This window comes from Cyprinodon tularosa, unplaced genomic scaffold (assembly GCF_016077235.1).
Source record: "Cyprinodon tularosa strain WSP-4 unplaced genomic scaffold, ASM1607723v1 ctg680, whole genome shotgun sequence".
NCBI classification, from domain to species: domain Eukaryota; kingdom Metazoa; phylum Chordata; class Actinopteri; order Cyprinodontiformes; family Cyprinodontidae; genus Cyprinodon; species Cyprinodon tularosa.
In genome coordinates, this window is record NW_024039430.1 from 238,259 (window position 1) to 259,494 (window position 21,236).

A 21,236-nucleotide genomic window follows, 5' to 3' on the forward strand; every position below is an offset into this window, starting at 1 on the left:
TCGACAATAATCGAGGGAACTCCCACCTATTTACGCACGCACACGCAGCCTGGGCACATGTGTGCGCTCCTGATAACATAATCTAAACGCTCAGAGCTGGAACTACCGCAGAGCAAAGGCGTGTGGCCAATTGCTAGATGCTGGATTGGTTTTGAAAAAAAAAAAGAAAAGAAAAAAGCACAAAGTCAACTGCTTACGTAAACAAAAAAGAAGAAGAAAAAAACCCACAACTTTTGGGTAACTTTGGCCATTTAAAGCTGTCTGAGGCGTTAGAGAGTAGCTATCGACCACAGTTAACCAACCGCAAGCTTCCTCTGAGGACGCGATGGACAAATCTCCCTACGTTCACCTTGTGGAGAAAATGGCAAAGAGGGACATTGACAAAAAGTGAGTTCTACTTCTGCAACATTAATATAACACTGCGCAGTTATAACCCATGTATGACATTAGAATAAGGCATTTTCATTTATTTTTGCTTAAATAGCAGATCTTTAAATAATAACCTCTTAAAAGATTTCTGATATATATTTCTTGTTTGGGTAAAACTTGCATCCTGTGACAAAATGATTGAGTCAGCAGCCAGGCACTTCCGTTGCCCCCCAATCAGTGAGAGCTCCCGCAACAAAAACAGGGAGCAATCTGCCTGTGCAAATTTGCTTGGATCATTTTAAGAGAAACCAACAAATGTAGGCCATCTGTCCAGTAAGAGTATGGATTTTCAGGAAAGGCTAAGGGAGCAATCGGGACCTCAGATACATCACTGGCTGGAAGCTGCATAAACTCTTATTTTTCCACCCATTTCAAACACCTGATTGGGGTACAAGAGCTTAAAAGGCAATTTAAATCATCAGCAAATCAAAATGATGAAAAAAGTAAAAAATTCTAACTTTATTACATTGAAATTCAAGCATTTCACAAGTTTTACCTTTATCACAATCCATAAAGCTTGCTTGTTATTATTGTGGCAGAAAACTAACACCGCTCATCATGCTGAACACAGAAGCCACCTTGAAACACGGTGGTTGCAGCATCATGCTGTGTAGATACATTCATTTATTAAGGGTTAGGGAAACTGTTGAGAATATATGGAAAGAAGAATCAGTGTAGCATTTAATACTGGGCTATTCTAAAAGTAAACCAGTTAGAATATCTGAGAATAAATCAAACCAGATTTTTAAAACTATGACACAGTTAATTAGGTCAGGAAATGCAAAACAAGTTTGACTTTTGATATTTAAAGAAGGTAAACATGTTGGCTTGATAATTTGACTTGTCTCCTTCTGAAAAAAAAACAAAAAACAACAAAAAATCATCAAGTCATCAAGGAACAGCATAACATGTTTCTTACTTTGTTCATATCTTAACCATATTTATTATTTCTTATTTACAGGGTTTTTGTTAACAGAAGTCTGACACTGGAAAATATCAAGTGCTATGGCTTTGACATGGACTACACACTGGCAAGTAAGGACAGTATAAGGCGAAAACACCTAGATTCGAAATGACAGATTTCCTGGTTAAATAGCAATCATGTTTGTGCTTCTCTGTTTCTAGTGTATAAATCTCCTGACTATGAGAGCATGGGCTTTGAGCTGTTAAGAGACAGAATGGTTTCAGTTGGATACCCTCATGAGCTTCTCCGCTACACATATGACCCCAGTTTTCCCACTCGGTCAGTCTTCTTACCAAATGCTTCATTTGTTTGTTCAAAAAAATTGCAAATCATGTTTTTATTTGATTACCAAGTGAAATATTGATTCTTTTCACTTTTTTTTTTTTTCTTTTTTAGTGGAATCGTCCTAGACACCACATTAGGGAACCTGCTGAAGGTGGATTCCAACGGCAACATCTTAGTCTGCAGTCATGGTTTCAGCTTCTTTAGAGAGTAAGATCAAAGTCATGTTAAGTAACAGTAATGTTGGCATGGGGTTCTGTTTCGCTTTTTTTTTTTCTTTAATCAGAAACATGTAGATCATCGATACCAAGCTGAATAAACAGAACTATTCTTTAAAATACCAGATACATTGGAAAAATTCACAAAAACTATTTGTTGACTGTATAATTAGTAAATTCAATGTATCATTGAGAATCAGTCTAGAAAAAAATCTATCAGTCAAGATTTAATTCATAAATGATAAAGAAAAAAAAACAGAAAAACAAAATAATCAGTCAAATAGCCAACTAATCAATCATTAAATCTAAACACATTTAGTCGATAAGTAATTCAGTCACTTAATAAATCATTAAATCAACTAATTAAAGCAAACCAAAAAAAAAAAAAAAACACCCAACTGACTTTTTAACCAAGGTAAATAACCTGTAATTCTAACGCAGCCTTTCAGTCAAGGGTTTCCAAAGAGCTTAACTAAATTAACTATTAACGATTATTTTACAAATCGATTAATCTGTTGATTATTTATTCGATTAATCAATTATTAATCAGACAGCTAAAGGTTCCTTAAAGAAGTTTTTTTTTTTTTTTATGAAATTAAACCAGGTGAAACAAAAACTTTTCCAGTTTTGGAGTTCTGGATAGAGTATATTGACAGACAAAAAGGTTTTTTCATCTTAAATGCAAAATTTCTATGTATTTTTTTACAATGTTGATTTAATTACTGCTCTAATTGGGTTGCTCTGTCCGCTAAAGACATGATCTAGAGTCTCTATGCTCCAGTTAATGATTAATCGAATACTAAATTAGTTGATTATTATTTCTAATAATCCATTAATCACAATTAATCGGATTAATTGTTTCAGCCCTACTAAGTTTAGTCATCCATCCATTCACACACCAGAAAGTTACTGTACATTGTAGCTGACCTCCTGGGACACAGTGAAAGAGACGGTTGGAACCAGGGTACAAACCGGCATCCCTCCAGTTGTAGGACAAATTCCTGCATCCTACGCCGCTGTCGCCTCCGGACAATCTAACAAATCAGCCAATCACCAAACTAACAAAACAATCATCCGTTTAACTTGCCAACCAATTATTTGCTCAACTAGAAAACAATTTAAATTATCTCAAAGTACCAACAGATCTGTTTACCCGATTTACTAACAACCTAACCCACAACTGAATAAAGTAATAACCCAATCTAGCAGATAATCAACTAAATAACCTGCAATTCTGACTTATTAACCTTATATACAATAATAGCACTTTTAAAACTATAATTACTGATGCCCAAATCGTAATTCAAGAATAAAAAAACAAAGCCACTGTACTCTGAAAATATTAGACAATCAATTTGTGGACTTTAATAGTCTATTTAGGTACAGTAATATTAACATTTTATGTGGTTTGATGCACAGGGGAGACATTGATTTCTACTACCCAAACAAGTTCATTCAAAGAGATGACACTGACCGGTTTTACGTTCTTAACACCCTCTTCAATCTGTCAGGTAAGGACAAAAATAAGTATATTTAGATTGGATCTTGTCATGTATAGGATCTAAAAAATGCTAAGAAAAATCTCGAGATTGCTTGTATAGTTGTGAGTCATAATGCAATATAAGCTAATCAATCCCTTTCATTCTTCAGAGACTTATCTTTATGCCTGTCTTGTTGATTTCTTTACCCGATGCTCCAGATACACCAGGTAGGCAAACATCTTTATGAGCTTCTCAAATTGCCTTTCATTTTTTTCTACAACCTATGTATAACCCTGTGAATTTCAAACATAAACTATATCTATTAACCTTTTTCCAGCCTGCGGAAAGGTTTCCAACATGGCGACTTGTTCATGTCCTACAGAAGCATGTTCCAGGATGTTCGAGACGCAATGGACTTTATTCACGATACAGTAAGCCATCAATCAACATAATGCACATTTTCTATCAAATCTCAGTATGTTAATTAATGAAACTTGGTGCCCTATAGGGGATCCTAAAAGAGCAGACAATCAAAAACTTGGACAAATATGTTGTTAGAGATGTAAGTATACTTGATCAGCTCATTTCTGTGAATGTTTTTATTTCTCAGAATGGATGAAATGTTTTAAAAAACAAGTTTCCTCCACAGCCAAACATCCCTGTGCTCCTGACTCGAATTAAAGAGGTGGCAAAGATTTTCTTGGCCACTAACAGTGACTACAACTACACAGAGGTGAGCTCAAAAGAAGCTAGTTTTTGGAGACAAAATATGAGTCCACTCTCTTACTGTAACATGTTTTTTTTTATATCCTTTCTTACTCTAGGCCATCATGAAGTACCTACTGGAAGGTGAAGCAAAGGTAAGGCTATATTATATGCTGTGTGCATGGAAGGGAGGTGTAATTTAGTCAAAAAGAATAAAACATTTTTATGTTTTTGCAGCCTGGAAGCCCCAAGAAGCCCTGGCGCTCCTACTTTGACCTTGTTGTTGTTGATACCAGAAAACCACTGTTCTTCGCAGATGGCACTGTGCTCAGACAAGTTGACACGGTATGAAAACTGTCTGCTATAGGTGCTTTGATGAACTATTACTGTGCATTGTCACAGTCACATAACAGTGTACTCCTTTATTTTGTACACAAAGAACACAGGAAAGCTGCGGATTGGGACTTACACTGGCGACCTGCAGCTGGGCACAGTTTACTCTGGAGGTGAGACCCGAATTTACTGATTATTAAACTCCCCTATAGATAAAATCACACCTAAAAGCTTTTTAAGGATTATAGGTAACATGTATTTTGAATGGTATGGTTAGAGGTAATTTATCAACTCTTTAAAAAGAGCTCATACGTAATCATTACAAACCATTTTTACATTTGCCATTATTTTAAATCTATTCCTCCACCTTTTTGGATAATTGAAGTTTTTGGGCAACAGAGATGAAAATCCCCCAAAAAATACGAAAGAAATTCAGCTGGATGTTTAATTGTTACACTTTAAGATTTATTTGTTTTTTCTTTTTTTTTTTTAGCATTTTGGGAATGGGAATTTATACAACATTCATAATGCATAGACAAAACTGTACTTTTTAGCCTATATTTAATTATTTTTTATATCGCAGAACACTAACATTTTATTAACAATTTCCCAAAAAAAACCTCTCAGTAAAACATGGCAGTGGTTGAGTCATGGTATGGGTAAGTATGTTGTAAAGGAAAGTTTTGAAATCCTGAGAAAAAAAAGACGAAAATACCAAAAATGAGAAAATATTACCTGATTTGGCTTAATGAATCTTAATACACTTGAATATATTAAGATCTAAAATCAAAACTTCTAAACATATTTATTTGCTTTTAAAACAATTATCTCCCTGTTACTCTTATCTGGCTGCCTTTCTTTCTTACGTTGCCTAAGTAATCACTCCATTAATTCAATCAGTATCTCCTTTCATTTCACCAAAGCAAATCAGCCAATCAATATCCACGTCTGTAACAGCCTGATGTCACCTAACAAGGTTTTCTCAGGCCAAGCAAAGGGATGAGTATATTACCCTGGTTGTTATTATGTTTGGAATAAGGGTGATTACATCATTAAGGCTTATCTCATGTGGAGAATCTTTGTTTAGCATTCATAAAGAAGACTAGATTAAGAAGGATGTAAACTTAGTTCATAATTAATGATCTTACTTGATAAAGATAAATGTAAGAACAGGAAATTCAGACCCTTAGTTTTCTGTTAAATTCAAGATTACAGTTCCATGTTATATTTAAATAGACATATTTGTTTAAATCAATAAAGTTCATTTTAATTTTCAATAAATGTAGACTTAGCACCCCATCTACACCAACAAAAACTAAAATGTAGATTTTTTTTGCAAATTTATTGAAAAAGAAACACTGAAATATCACATTGTGATAAGTATTCAGATAAGTATTCATCCTTTGCTCAGTATTGAGTAGAAGCACTCCTTTTGAGCTAGTAAATTCATTAGTCTTCTTGGGAATGATACATCAAGTTTTTCACACCTGGATGTGAGGACCCTCTGCTATTACAGATCCTCGGCAGTTCTGTCAGGTTGGATGGTGAGCATTGGTGGATCGCCATTTTCAGGTCTCTACAGAGATGCTTAGTTGGGTTTAGGTCAGGTCTCTGGCTGGGCCAGTCAAGAATGGTCACAGAGTTGTTACCAACCACTCCTTTGTTATTTTAGCTGTGTGTAAAAGTCATTTTCTTGAACCTTCATTCCAGTCTGAGGTCCTGAGCACTGGAAGAGGTTTCCTTCCTGGATATATCTGTACTTGGCCACATAAATCTTTCTTTCCATTTCAACCAGTCATCCTGTCCCTGCAGCTGAAAAACACCCCCAGAGCATGATGCTGCCACCACCATGCTTCACTGTTGGGATTGTATTGGGCAGGTGATGAGCAGTGCCTGGTTTTCTCGACTTAGAATTGACGCCAAAAAGTTCATGGTCTCATCAGACCAGAGAATCTTCTTTCTCATAGTCTAGAAGTTATTCATGTTTTTTTTTGTTTTTTTGGTAAACTCCATGCAGGCTTTTATACCGGTATGTCTTGCACTTAGGAGAGGCTTCCGTCGGGCCACTCTGCCATAAAGCTCTGACTGGTGGAGGGCTGCAGTGATAGTTGACTTTGTGGAACTGTCTCTCATCTCCAGCATCTCTTGAGCTCAGTCACAGTGATCTTTGGGTTCTTCTTTACCTCTCTGACCAAGGTTCTTCTCCCACGAATCCTCAGTTTGGCTGGACGGCCAGGTCTAGAAAGACTTCAGGTCTTCCCAAAGTTCTTCCATTTACAAAGAATGAACATTTTAAACGGGTCTGAATACTTTACAAACCCACTGTACACTGTGGGCCGGATTTATCAAGATCCAATTTTGCGTGCAGTAATTTGCGCTCGCAAACTGGAATTTTGCGCGAGGGGCTGAACCATGGTTTGCGGGTGATTTAACAAGAGAGATTGCGTAACTGGTGGCAGGTGCAAAACTGTTGGAGACGCCCTATTTAAATGATGGTTTTGCGCGTTTTGTGGTTTGCGGCAAAGTAGTTTGTAGTTTGTAACTAGTGCATTAAGAAATTTAAATCTTACAGTGACACCCCCACCCCCTCCAAAAAGAAAATATTTATATATATATATATATATATATATATATATATATATATATATATATATATATATATATATATATATATATATATATAAAACTTTGGCGACCCTTATTCCCTAAGGTGGTATGTGGCTGAATTTCTACTTCACTGCAGTAAAAAACAAAAACAAAAAAAACTAGTGTTTTGTATTGGCCTGTAGAAAAATGCACATACCAAATGGCACACAGGAGGTGACTGTGGATGAGAGTACTGCGCATCCCCGCATCATTGGCATGTTGCTCCACAGGCGCAGGGGGTCTGGTTTCTCCGTTAGGGCGTCAGGGCGACATGGCATTTAGAACGTCGGACAGCACTTCTGAAAAACGAGATTGGGAGATCCCAGCTCTCGCTGCAACCGTACACTGGAATGACCCAGATGCAAAAAAGTGCAATGTTGCAAGGAGTTTTGTGATATCTGGTATTGCGTGGGTCCTCCTTGTGGCTGGCTCCAAATCCAGTCGGAGTTCCCCCAACAGCTCCAAAATGGCAATGCTGGATAAACGATATGTTTTGATGATCGTTTCCTCAGTCATTCCAAAAATATTCACACGGAGTGAAAAAAATGCGTTCTCTGCGTCTCCTTGCTTCATTTCGATGTCTCCTTCTTGCTACAATAACCGCTGCCATGTGTGCGCAATTACGCATATAGACCATTTGCACCTTCTTTTTAAACGTGTTAAATATAGAGTCAGATACCGTGAGCAAAATTGCTTTCAGGTTTGATAAATCACTTTGCGAGTGCTAAATTAATATATTTACATGTTCTCCTCCCACAAGACGCACTTTTGCGTGTAAACGCCCCATATTGCATATTCATAGCAGAAAAAGTACTAAATGGATAAGAGGCGCTATTTAGCACGTTTTAAAGACCAAATCCTTTTAGCATGCTGTTGATAGATCAGTTTGTACATTTTTTAGCGTGCGCAGTGAAATAGCTCACGTTTTTATACACGCAAACCTTTGATAGATCCGGCCCTGTATGTGTAAAATAAAGTATTTACTGTGCTTAGAATTTAATTTGCTTTAAGATAACCATGAGCCTTACAGAGACATTCAGAATAAGTCTACTTTAATTGTTTAAACCTGCTTTCACAATATTACATTTAAATAAGCCTCATTTTATTAAATTTTTTTGTATGCCTAATTCATATTTTCTTCTCGAAATGCAGGATCTTCAGACCTCATTACTGATCTGCTGGATGTCAGAGGCAAGGATATCCTCTATGTTGGAGATCACATATTTGGAGACATCCTTAAATCAAAGAAACGCCAAGGCTGGAAGACCTTCCTTGTTGTACCTGAGCTAACCAAGGAGCTGCAAGTTTGGGAGGAAAGGAAAAGTGAGCATTCTGTCTTTATTTACTATTTAACAATCATTATGTAATTTGTTTTTTTAATTCTGGGTGATTTTCTCTGAATTTGCAGATATTTTTGAGGAGCTGAAACGTCTGGACTTCTACTTAGCTGAACTGTACAAGTAAGTCTGCGTCTGTATTGGCCCAGCATTTAAAGTACTTGATGGGAGGTTCCTAAATAGAGTTAAAGATAAAGAGACAATTTAGCAGCTGTTTTCTGTTTATTACTGAAACCAAAATAGCTTTTCTTTCCTTGTACCTGCATACATTTTTTTTTGTTTTTATCTTAAAATCACACACACGTATTTTTATCAATTATTTTAGACAAACAAATGTAAAGAAAATTCCCAGGACATAGTTTATATTCATCATACATAAGCAATTTTAAAGGCACACTATGCAACATTTTTCAGTTAATTAATGTGTTCCATAACGTTATGGATGATTAAATGAGTCATTTCAGGTTGAACAAAGGTATTCTCGGCCGCCCTGGTGGTCTGTGGGGGAAATACTGCACTTGCAACTGCAGGAGCACCGACCCGCACCCACAGGCTCAGAAGTCTCGTGAGAGTCAGTCTTGCTTTACGGCGAGAACTGCTACACCCCCCAGTTAAAAGCATGCTCGTTGCTAGCACAGTGGCAATCTTTGTGCAGTAATGCTACATTCACGCAGCAAAAGCACGTCTGCTGCTTCATTTTTGCTGCTTGTACCAGTTTGTTCTGACGCACGGCTGAAGCAGCTTTGCTGCTCTGGCTGCGGTGCAAAAGTGTGTCTGAGGCGCATTGGGCGGAGCTTCACTAACCTTTCTCTGCCTTGCAGCTATATTTGCTGTGATCAGTGGGAATAAAGTAGTTTTAATATGTGTTTAAGTGAGAAAATACACCTGAAAACGTAATCAGTGCAGTCAGTTCATTCAGATTATTATCCTGCCTTCAATATTTTTTCTGTCGGAGCCGCTCAGACCCCCACATACCAGGGATGCGCCGACAGTATGGATCCCTTCATAAGCAGCGGTTCACCGCGGCAGCTGGTAGGTGTTTTTCATCTAAATAATCCAAACTGCATATTCTGCCGGCAGATTTCTGCATTTTAAGTTAATTTAGGCGTCAATAAACTGTTTAAGAGGAGTGATCATCAGCGCTGTGTCTCTCTCCCTGCGTTAAACGCGCCCGATGCGCTGCTTCAGCTGCTCAGACGTGCTGCGCCTGTTGCTCAAAACGCGCCGCTGGACCTTTTGCTGCGCCTTGACGCGCGTCAACCATTGACTTTGCATGTAAACTCGCTGCTTCTGTCGCGCCAGCTACGTCAAGTGTGAACGCAGCATTAGTCATTCGCTGCTAAGCTCAAAACAACCGCGCCTGGCTTGACGGAGAAACCAGGAGAACAGCTGAGCATATTTACGACAGTGCACTTTTACTTTCGCCCTCTGGGGGGAGCCTCGCTGGAAAATCAACACCGGTTACATAGTGTACCTTTAATGCGCACACACTTTTTGCACCATGTGTATTTAACTTTGGCCACCAGGTGAAGCTGCTGCACAGCTAATTATGTGGGTCCAGCCTGGTCACAGAGACCAACCATGTAATCTTCATTTTTAACTTATGATTACAGCAGTTTTTTTTATGATTAAGTGGGCTTGCTTTGTTTTACCTTGTTGCCGTGGTTTTAAAAATCATTGTCTTGTTCTGATTGAAGGCATTTAGACAGCGGCAGCAAAGACTATCCTGACATCAGCAGCATTCAGAAAAGAATAAAGGTAAATTTCTAAAATGGTATTAACTGCATTAGTTTTTCTATCCTGATTATTTTTGCTTGAGGAATGTCATCTCTTTATAAGTTTAATAAGCACAAGTTAAGCACCTATAAGGTTGCTGATCAGTCCAAGTTGCAATACGGCTGACAGATAAAATTCTTATAAAAAACACAATAAAATAATATGAGATAATCTGAGCCATTCTGTAGTTTTATTTTTCCCTAAATTACTTTCCCGTTGGGATCAGATAAGTAAAACAAAATAAAACAAGTTAAAAATTTTTTATTTCAATAAATTATAGAAGGTAAACACCAATCCCAAACAGCTACAATGGAAGGATTTAGAGTAACTTGTTCATGTGGTCCAGAAATAAGTCCAATTAAAAAGATAAAGAGCTGTATTGACAGTTATTGCATAATTTCCTTGTGAAATATAGCTGTGCTTGTTTGTGGTGCATAAATTGCACTTAGTTTTGCTGAATACTACTTGACCTTTTAAACTGAATGTTTTCTTATTTTAATGTTTTGTGTATAACATTTTCTGTGTTTAATTTGAATTGCACTGTTATTTTTTTAGCAGACGATTCAATTGCCTAATGAACATTTGCAATTAGTGATCAAAAAATCTATATTGTTAATTGAATGTATAAAAAAATGCATTTTGGATTAAACTGTTTGTACTCCAGATTGTTATTAAGATCAATGTACTGGACCTCTTGCTATTTTAGTCGGGGGCCCCTACCCTACACAAAATGCTCTGCTCTCTTTCCAATGTTGCCTTTTAGCTCAAATTATAAAAAATCTTTAAACCTCGCTTTTGGTTCACAAGCACAAACTACAGTGTATTGATCTACTTAAATAAATTCCAGTGAAAACATTAATGATATAAAAACGTTTGCAGGTCCACAATGTATCCGTCCCTTTAGGCCATTGTTTGTAGCCGATAAACATTTGTTTTTTGCTTCCAGGTGCTGACCCACAGAATGGACATGTCCTATGGGCAAATGGGCAGCCTTCTGCGCAGCGGCTACACACAGACCCTGTTTGCCAGTCAGCTGATTCGCTATGCAGATCTCTACTCCTCCACCTTTATCAACCTCCTCTACTACCCCTTCAATTATCTCTTTATGGCTCCTCCAGTCCTGGTCAGTGCTCCTCCTTTATTATTAAAAACTTTTAGGAGTTCTGTCGATGTATTTTAAAAATGTCTCATTGAGGTTGATCTTTTCTCAGATGCCCCATGAGACAGCTTCACAAAACTCTGCAGACGTTGCTTCAACAGAGCAGAATGTGAACAACCATGTGATCACATCGCACAGAAACTAAGGTTTGTTTTTCTATCAGGATTTAAAATGGAAAACATATGTTAGCTTTGTTTTATGCCTGTAATAAAAACCTTTTTATCCCTTTTCCTTTACTCCCAACAGATATGGAAGGATGGTCAGATCCCTTACGACCCCAAGCGCGCCATCTACTGGATAAATATTGTGGAGCCTTTAAAAGGTTTACTCTGAAAGGTTTAAGATTTTTATTGCAAGAAGGAGTGTTTTATAGGGAATATTGCAGGATGCACTTTTATTCTAAGGTTTGTTTAATGGTTTTAAAAACACTTTATTTATTCATTGTTAGTGCAACATCTGCTGAATAAAGTCAATAAATCAGTTATATTCTTGTCTATTTACTAAGCTGCTTAAACACCACATCTTTATTGTATTTTATTTATTTCATTCAATAAAACACAACATAAAGCAGTCATATAACAACTAAAACCGAGAATGAAAAGGAGCAGAAAGAAGAAAAACTTATATCTGCCCTCATTTATAAAAGGGGGGGAAAGTATTAGTTATTCACCTCAAGATAATTCCACCTATATACAAAATGATAAACAATCTTTAGTAATACCTTGACACAATAAAAAACTTTGTCATCAAGACTTTCAAGTTTCTTTTTTATTGGGTAAATTATATCTTAACTTTGTACACATTCAAAATCTATTGAAGTGGATTCTTTGAGTTCAGATTTTTGAGAAAGCTTGTTTCCTAAAATAGTTAACTTTTACGACACCAGGGAAAAGAAACGTCAAACACATAAACTTATCGCAGCAAAAACCTTTTTTAATCCCCCATTGACTTGAATAAAGTCTACCTACTGGGTGCTCTTCACAGGAAATATGACAGAAGAGTCCAGACACAAAATCAGAAGAGTTGCACAAATACTCGTACAGATCCTTCTGAAGGTAGATTTTATCTTTTAAAAAAATAACAAAAATTGGGCCAGTTGTGGCCTCTGTGCACAGTCCACTGCTGAAGGAAAAGTATGTCTAAGCTTGGTTTAAGTAAGCCTTAAGAGATGATACCAAACAACTTGTTTTGTGGAGGAATGGTATTCAACACCACCTTAAAACCCCTTATCAGGAGGAAAGTCCAAAAATGAGAACACTTTAGTGTGTGGCATTTTTTTCCTAGCTCACAATACTTGCAGATCAAAGGAGAGATGAATGGAGAAATTAACGAAGAAATTGATGAAGATTAAAATATGAAAAAAGGGGTAAAGGTTTTAGTTACACAGCGGCCCCGAAGCACTGACAAGTAAAATCTCGGGTGGTTTCAGGCAAAGAATGTAAAGCTCCTAAAAAAAATCTGGTTAAGTGGTTACACCACTTTGAATTAAAAAACAAATGATTTGATGGCATAGAGCCCTCAGAGCCCTCATGTTTGCATTACAGCTGAGTATTTCATGCAGATGGGCAATTCACATCGAAGGATAATAATGGAAATGTTATTAACAAAAAATGAGTTTATGCCAACTATCATTTAGGTCTGTTTTACACATTCCCTTGTGTAAATCCAAATTAGTACACAGTTTCATTTATGAACTTATTTGTTTTGATTTGTTTTTTGTTTTTTTTTCAATCTGCTGTGAATTTCATTTCAGCAACCCCACCACAAATATATATATACTGAGAAATATAATGTGATTCTAATCAATTACATTTGTGCCTTAACTGTAATATAACAGTATGTTTTTACTCTATTCAGACAGTGTGGTTTTTGACCATGTTTTTGCAATACCTGTTCCTTTTTAACTAGCTTGTGCTTCCTGTACATACAAGTTTTGCCTGCAAGATTTTCTCTAACCATATAAAACTATGCATGTGGCATGAAATGGTCTCTCTAGAATACCCACATTGTGTCTATACGTGCACAGTTATTTTCCGGTGATCAGTGTGTGCTGTAATGATTTTTTTTTGTGCATCTCTCTGTTGTCCTGTGAAGGACTGTTAATCTGTCCAGGGGGTAACCCCCCCCCCCCCCCACACACACACTTTCCCTCTGGTTACTGCATACAAGCAACAGCCTTTTATCCTGCAAGGATCCACTAGATGGCGCTTAATCACTGCTGCAGCATACAGAATGACCACTTTTGCAATGATTATTTTCAGTTATTAAACATGTGATACCATAAACATTATAATTGATTTTATTTTTTTTATTTTTAGCATCAAATTCAGCCAAATATTGTTAGCTTTGTTTCTAATCAGTTAACTTAAACTGGTGGACATGCTGCGCTTTCAATCCAGTAAACAAACCCTTTAAAAACTGCAAGAAACCCTTTGATTTGCTGGAGAGCCATTAAACAGAGAAGTGATCTAATCAGGTGTAATATTTGTATCCCACATGAACTGACAAACACACACTCAGCCAGACCTGTGTGGTCCTGTGGTACCTACCCACTGTGGTTAAAAACACTCCCTCCTTCTCAGCGCTGCATGATGTCAGAGCTCATGTGTGATTATATATAAGAGCTTTTTTTTGACCACTCCTCACAGGAAATGATAAAGTCATCTTGCAGGACTGAAGTGTGGAGAGTGTCACAGCTATCCTGTTTGGCACACACAGCCACTGCATTTCTTTTGTTTTTGAGTTTGGTTTTGTTTTCTGCTTCATTATGCAGGTGCTCAGAACTAAAATATTAGAAGGAATACACCATTTATACTCTCAAGGCTTGATCTTTTTTTTTGTAGGCTAATTAAAAAAAGGGAGGTGGTAAACCCTCTTCTTTTCTTAGAGCCTCTGTCCTCATAAACACACAAACACATGTTTCCTAGATGATTTCATTTATTGTAACGGGGCTATTTCTGGTTTGTTTGGATTTCCCTTCACCATTGTCTGCTTGTCACCTGTATTTATTGTTACTAGATCATTTGGTTAATTCTGTCCTGTTATATTGTCCTGCCTGCAGAAAGCCTAATCTTTCATCTCTTCTGAACTGTTTATCCTGCTTTAACCACTTCTGTGCTATGTCTCAGGATGGAAATAAATAGATTGTGTTATGAAATAAAAGAAAAAATATTTATTCAGTTGTTTTGATTTGTGGATAAAGCGAAATGAAAAGAGTGAATTATTAGCATTTACATATGCAAGTATCAATAATGGATACCAAACTCAGTGATTTTTAGATAGCTTTAAACAATACTCAAAGCTGTTTAATTAGCTCTATAGGTCACTGGTTCACTTTATAAATATCTAATTACCAACTAAAAAAGCCTTTGGCATTACATGCTACCAATGTCATAACTCTTGCCTCTTAGATCCAAGTTCTTTAAAAATCCTGAAAAGCATCTGAAAGTAAAGCAGAGATATAAATAAAACATTTTGCTTTCTGCCAACACCACAAAGCGGCCTTTCTGACACCATGTGTGCTTCTTTGAGGGTTGAGCAGTAGTAAGCAGGAATGGATTTTGACAGACTTTACATATTCAGATACACTAAGCTTTATCCTAACATTACTCTGCACAAGAATCAATTACCCCTGTGCCTGATAAGCTTTAGATCATAAGCCTGTTAGCAGTATTTCTGATTGAATAGCAGAAAAAGCTTTTTTTATTTTTGCAGATGATGATCTAAACAGTAAATATCAATTACAGCATCTCTACTTTTTTTGAGAAACTTATTGAGACATTAAAAATGTTGATAAGAAAAGCAAAGCTTGTCATAGACGCATGAGTTGTTTTTGTGTTTTGATTTTACTCTTAGAAAAAGACCCCCTAATTTACACATACAAACTTTGAGGGATTTCTTTGCAGAAAAATGCAAATACATTTTTTTTACATATGGAAACATTTTTATTTTTTTTATTTATTAGCTAGGATGTTTCCCCTGAGCATACCATTTAAACCTTTGATTTATATTTTAAAGATGCACCAAATTCAGATAATAGGAAGTTTCCAATAAGTTTTAAAAACATTGTGCTTGAACTAAATAATTATGATTTTTAAAACCTATAATATAAAGGAAGATTAACCAAAAGGATTGCTGAAATTGAAAAAATGCTCACTAAGAGTTAATTATATCCCTTTCAAACTGAGGATACCTTTTAGGCCTATTTTTCAGATTCAATGTTTTTTAAATGAACCTTTCCATGAACTCAGAATTTCCTTTTGTCCAGAAATGTTTATCTTAGGGTGATTACTTTCATATGTTTGACTGCATTTATTGAGTTTTTTCAAGAAAAATCCTCCAGAAATGTGGAATTATATAATTATCTTTATTTGTCATTTTTCAAAGGAGATAGGCGAAGAAAACAGCTTTAATTTAAACATTAATGAGAACAACTTCAAAGAGGACTTTAGAAATAAATGATTATGAATTAGTGAAATTGTTCATTACTTACAGCCCTGTGAATCAATGGATCTTTCTGGAATAAAAACTTCAGCTTTATTCTTTATAAATAAAGTCTTTAAACACATTTAAACCTAAAACCTAACACACCAACCCAAAGCAAACATTATGAACTTATTAAGTTTGAACTATGATTTAGGAAATATAGACGCTTCATTCTGATCCATCTAAGCTGAACCTTCAAAAGCTGCACATGTGAAAACACATTTGCTGACATGTAGGGCTCCACTGCTGCTCCGTGCAGTCAGATAACTGCAGAAGCACCACCGTCCCCCATTCCACACATTCCAGGATTTCCCAGCAAGCACTGCAAAGCAAGCCTAAACAAGTCACGTTCTTTACCTGGGGAGAATTTCACACAAGTCAAGAAGCTGAAGTTTCCCTTTCTGCTTTCTTCTTCTAGAGTGAATTTGTTAAAAAACAACAACATGCTTTCACATTTGATTCAGAATTACTCTCAACCGTTGTCGGGATTAAACATATTAAACCTTTTTCCTAAAACAGCTCAGGGAAACGAAACCTTTTACTGCAGCACAGCCATCGGAGGCCCCCCTGAACATGTCTGTTTTTAATAATGACTTGAGTGTCCCTCTCAATGCAGCTTTTAACAGCAACTGGACTGCGGTTAAACGCGTCCACCCACTTACCACTTTAACGCTGGCACAGTCATCAAAACAAACAAACTTCTTTGCTCTTGTACCAGAGGGTTCAAACACGAGGCACACAGGAGAACTGACACCTAATCTCAACAGGGGGATAAAAGGAGAGAGGGAGAAAGAAAAGAGACGGCAAAACGCAAAAAAAAAAAAGGAAACGGGGTTGGGGGGGCTGTGAGGGCCCTGCATTCCTGCTGAAGGGCCCCTCCCCCCACAGACCTGCTGCCACCGAGGATGCTCAGAGCCACACATCGACCTCCAACCCCCCATTCTGCTTCTTTTTCCTGTTCCATCTACTTATCAATACGCACTGTGGCAGTGTTTGATGTAACAACAAAACAACAGTCACATAAAGACCAGCAGGATGGGGTAGAGAGAGTGTGTGCGTGTGTGTGGGGGGGACAGAAATCAGCAATCCTGTTTTCTTTAGCTTAGGTTAATTTATTCCCATCTCTTTTTTTATCTTCTCTTTTGGGCACATTTTTAATCATTTATTGATTTCAAACAAGAGTAAACTGGGTAAACAGTTTAAGGAACCTCCTACATTCCTCGTCAACACCTGCTATCAGCTCTACTTCCTCACACCGTTTTCTTTTTTTTTTCTTTTTCTGAACAGGCTTAATCTTTTTTTTTTTTAGCACTGAGACCAAATGCTATGACAATACTATTGCACTGCTAGAATGGATGGTACAGTAGTGCAACATTGTCAAAGCAGCTGACCTCAGCATGTGTGAGCACATGGCTGCTCCTCTAATGAAAAACTCACAACTGCATCACGTGCGGATGTCTTTAAAAAAAATAAGATAAAGAAAAAAGGTTCAAATATGTAGAAAAAAAATAGAAGAATTTTTGAATTGTCTTGTGTGAAATAAAATATTTTGCAAAAAGCACTAGCTGCCTTGAATTGGCTACTAGAACAAGAGAAAATTAGTAGAAAATGTAACTTTACTAAATAGTTTTAATAAAAGCACAAAGATTCTGATGCATCAGATGAGTTTTGTATCATAACTGATGCATTTGATTATTGTGGTCATGGACTTATAACAACCAAAACTGTTTTTTTACTTTCTCTTTTTCATTTGCATATATGTAGCAACAAGTACATGTATAAACATAGTATGTTACTTGAGGATGAGAAAGAAAGAAGGTGAAAACTAACTTTCTAATAACAAAAGATGTCAGAAACCCAAATGTTTAGCATTATAGTATTAAGTGCATGTTCAGCAAGAGGTGTGTCTCCCTTTTTAAAGAGAGAAATGACAAAGTTAAGCATTTGGTGTTTTATGTCCCTTAAGATGTTTCCCAGTAAGCAAAGAAGGGGTGTGGGTCCCTTTTCTTTTTAATCATCCAATGCCCTTTTAATATTGCACTGCTCATGTCAGTTTCCAGTAGCGCAACAGAAAAAGGGCAGTGGACAACAACATGGAGCCCACCGGCCTCCTCTTCACAAAACAAGCTCTTCTGTTCTCTAACATGATATGTGCATTTATTATACTTCTTTAGAAATAAAAAGGAATGCATCCAAAAAGCCTAACAAGCAGTGAAAGTATTTGGTACTTTCACCAAACAAGCAGGTTTTGCATAAGATAACACAAATAACAGCTACAGAAAATCTAGAAGAAAGTGCATCTGTGGGGAGGCAAAAGTTAGGATTTGACAGATTAACAATATCACTTTTCACTGGTGGAGTTAAATGAACTTCCCCAAATTAAACAGCACTGCCACCCCCCACCCCCACCCCTCCTCAACAACCCTGGGAGAATGGGAATTTCCCAGCATGTGGGCCCATACCATTCTCTGCAGTGAATGACATGCATTCTAATTTTGGTGGTGAAGGGGGGGTTGAAGAACGGAATGAACGCAAAAGGGAAGAACGGGTGGGGGTGCAACACACTTGACCAGCTTTCAGCCAGAACACAACATATACATTGGGTTATGTAGGTGTTAAAGGCAAGAAGAAGAAAAAAAATCACCTGAGCTGCTAGAGGAGAAGGAAAACTATATAAAAGAAAGTTGTGCAACAATCAGACAACTTTGAACGCTGAAAACAGAGTTACACAACCCACTGAGCGTATGGCATGGCACAGGAGGGTCACTGGAAATCTCCAGAACACCGTGGATGTTTGCAGAAAGCCCTCCAGGTGTTGTTGTCTTCTGCGTTACCTGCATATGGAGGCTTTACAAATCCGCCATGCATCTGTGTGAGCGGCCTATCCGCCTCTTGCAGCGCAGGACCAGAGCCTACAACATATCACAGGCGACTTGTTAGATTGCACAACAGCATATATGGCCGCACACGCAGAAAAAAAAAAAAAACAACAACACGCGCATCCCCCCCAAAACCTCAATTTCTCTTATTACTATGCTGTAAATAATAAGCTTTGTCCGTTTGATCATGATCAAGTTTTTTTTTTTTTTTTTTTTTGAGATGAGCTTCCAGATGCGCAGCGCAACGTGGGTTGACTCAACTCCCGTCGCTGTTCCTGATCCCCCTCCCTCTTAAAGATCGCATGAAAAAAAAAACAACTTCCAAGTTTTTTCGCGGAGCTCCTGGCATTTTTACGCAAAAAAGGCTACAACTGACGGTGGACATCCTCTCTCTCCTTTCCTTTCCCTCCTCCAAAATCATGAATAGTATCTGGCCAAAGGGAGGGACGATCCGTTATGGGCAGAAGAGAGCAGGAGGGAAAAAAGTTCCCCATAAAAAAAAAAGAGGAAAGGAAAAGAAAAGCAACCGTTCTCCGAAAGCCGCACTTCACGGTGGGTACTGGCGCTGTCATCCTGGGAAGAAGCTGCGAGCGGACAGGGAGCAGATCTGCGAAGGTGGAGAAGAGGGGGAAAAAATCCTCTCTGCAAAAGCACACGGCCTCTCAGATCCGGACTCCATCTTTGACTATTTGACATTCAGAGCCTGCCGGAGCAAATTCTTCGTTTGCATGCCTCCCGCTGATTGGCCGCTTCTTGCGCTAGTCTTTGCTCCATGGTGCGCCATTGGCTCGCGCTCGGAATGCTCGACACTTCCAGCGGGCTGTGTGATTGGCTACAGGGGAGAGGCGTCACGCAGCACCACAAAGTGCCTTACTTAACGTGTCCCATTCACAAATTTCCCATCATGGACTCTAGAATCTGGAAAACTATCTGATTTACTTTGCGGTTTTAAACACCTTTGCGCTTTTTTTTAAGGGGGGTTGTGATTAGCGCGGAATTTGTCTTCATTACAGGCGCTAATCAAAATTTTAAAAGTCCTGATAGCAAGATCTTTTTTTTTTTTTAAATGTAAGAACTCAAATAATTAAAGTACAGGAGCTAATTATCCAAGGGCATATCCAGAAATATTTTCAAGGGCTCTCATGATGGGGGCCACTAATAATCTTGGGTTTACAAACCAAAACAAAAAAAAAAAATCTTACAGAAATCTAAAGGTTTCATTATTATGTTGCATTTACTCAAATATTTAAAAAAAGATCTAATAAAAGATAAAAAAAAATATATATATATATATACTTAACTGAGTTTGTTTCATGTAACACCTACAATTTAAAGATTGAAAGTGAGCTACTGAACCTTTAAAGTTTAGGCAAAAGAACAAACAAAAAATAAACTGAAATATATAACTCTATGAAGACGCCTTAAGAAGATTCTTTAAAGTCGCTGCACTAAAGGAGGCTGATCAATTAATTTAATTATCAAGGATTATTAAACCTAAAAGCCTTAAAATAAATAGCCTTTATGGTGATCTAGGTTTAAAAAATAAGACAAGTATAAATAGATAAATAATATTTCTAACATTTAGAGATTTATTTTAGTTGTTAAAAAAAATTACTTTAAATATGGTCTTAGCGAAGATTCCTAAGGGACCTCAGCAGAGGAAAGTTAATGAGCCTCAACCTTAAAAGACGAAACCAAAATATAGGAATTTTATTTGCTAATTATGAAAGGATACATTCTGAAAATGTTCAAAGTTCTGGCCTGATACAGCAGGAACTGTCACAGTTTTGTCAACTCATTGATATATAATTTTGATTCGATAGTAAAATAAATGATTAACAAACTGCATGGCAACAGTTCTGCACAACTCAAAATGAAATAGCTTCAAAAGAAAATCAAACAGCAATTAACAAGAATACTACAAATTGATGTGAATGTGAGTTATTTTGCCCATAAATTAATGAAAAGAACAACTAAGTCTATCCCCACAAAGACAGAGTAAACTATGTTATTCTTCCTGGCTTTTTAAAAGAACTGTAAATGAAATTACAGCAGCCAGAATTCACTTTATACATCTTTAGTTATATAAATAGATTATACTGTATAGAATAGTTTTGTTTTTCCGTTAAAATCCCAGTTACAGTAACATCAACAGCATTATTGTGATCACAATAAGTTTGATGTTTGAGAAACAATAATATAAATAATATAATCCTAGGCATTTTAGTATTAGGGAGGAAAAATTCAAAAGTCAAGCTCTTTAAAAGCCAAAAAATCCCCCCCAAAACCCCAAACACAATTATTGGTGAATAACTACAAATTGTTGAAATTAAATTAAACTTGCTGTATCTTCTCAAAAAATTATTTCCATAAAATATTTGAATATTATTAGTAATAAAACAGTTTTGTTGGAAGGCATCCCCTAGTCCCCCCACCCCACCCCACAGCCCACCCCCCTTGGTGGCCCCTCTGTATTTATAAATAGCTTCTTAAATTGGATATGTCTGATTGCCTAGAAACTACAGTGTAATTTGATTTATAG

The 21,236-nt window shown here is 37.0% G+C and overlaps 1 protein-coding gene across 1 annotated transcript; it reads left to right on the forward strand.

The window, feature by feature from the left end:
• Positions 1–263: 263 nt before the first annotated feature.
• On the forward strand, positions 264–11,816 carry nt5c2l1 (5'-nucleotidase, cytosolic II, like 1). Its single transcript, XM_038267668.1, has 18 exons — positions 264–387; positions 1,391–1,464; positions 1,555–1,672; positions 1,790–1,885; positions 3,313–3,404; positions 3,544–3,601; positions 3,712–3,805; positions 3,883–3,936; positions 4,024–4,107; positions 4,199–4,234; positions 4,317–4,424; positions 4,519–4,585; positions 8,211–8,381; positions 8,467–8,518; positions 10,093–10,153; positions 11,118–11,294; positions 11,383–11,476; positions 11,577–11,816. The coding sequence occupies exons 1-17, from the start codon at positions 326–328 to the stop codon at positions 11,473–11,475; spliced, it is 1,497 nt and encodes a 498-aa protein (XP_038123596.1). The 5' UTR covers positions 264–325; the 3' UTR covers position 11,476; positions 11,577–11,816.
• Positions 11,817–21,236: the final 9,420 nt, after the last annotated feature.

Coding starts and splice junctions, on each gene's coding strand:
- nt5c2l1 (XM_038267668.1), top strand. CDS start 326: ATGGACAAATCTCCCTACGTTCACCTTGTGGAGAAAATGGCAAAGAGG. Junction 4,235..4,316: donor TACTGGAAGGTGAAGCAAAG/GTAAGGCTATAT, acceptor ATGTTTTTGCAG/CCTGGAAGCCCCAAGAAGCC. Junction 8,382..8,466: donor AGTTTGGGAGGAAAGGAAAA/GTGAGCATTCTG, acceptor CTGAATTTGCAG/ATATTTTTGAGGAGCTGAAA.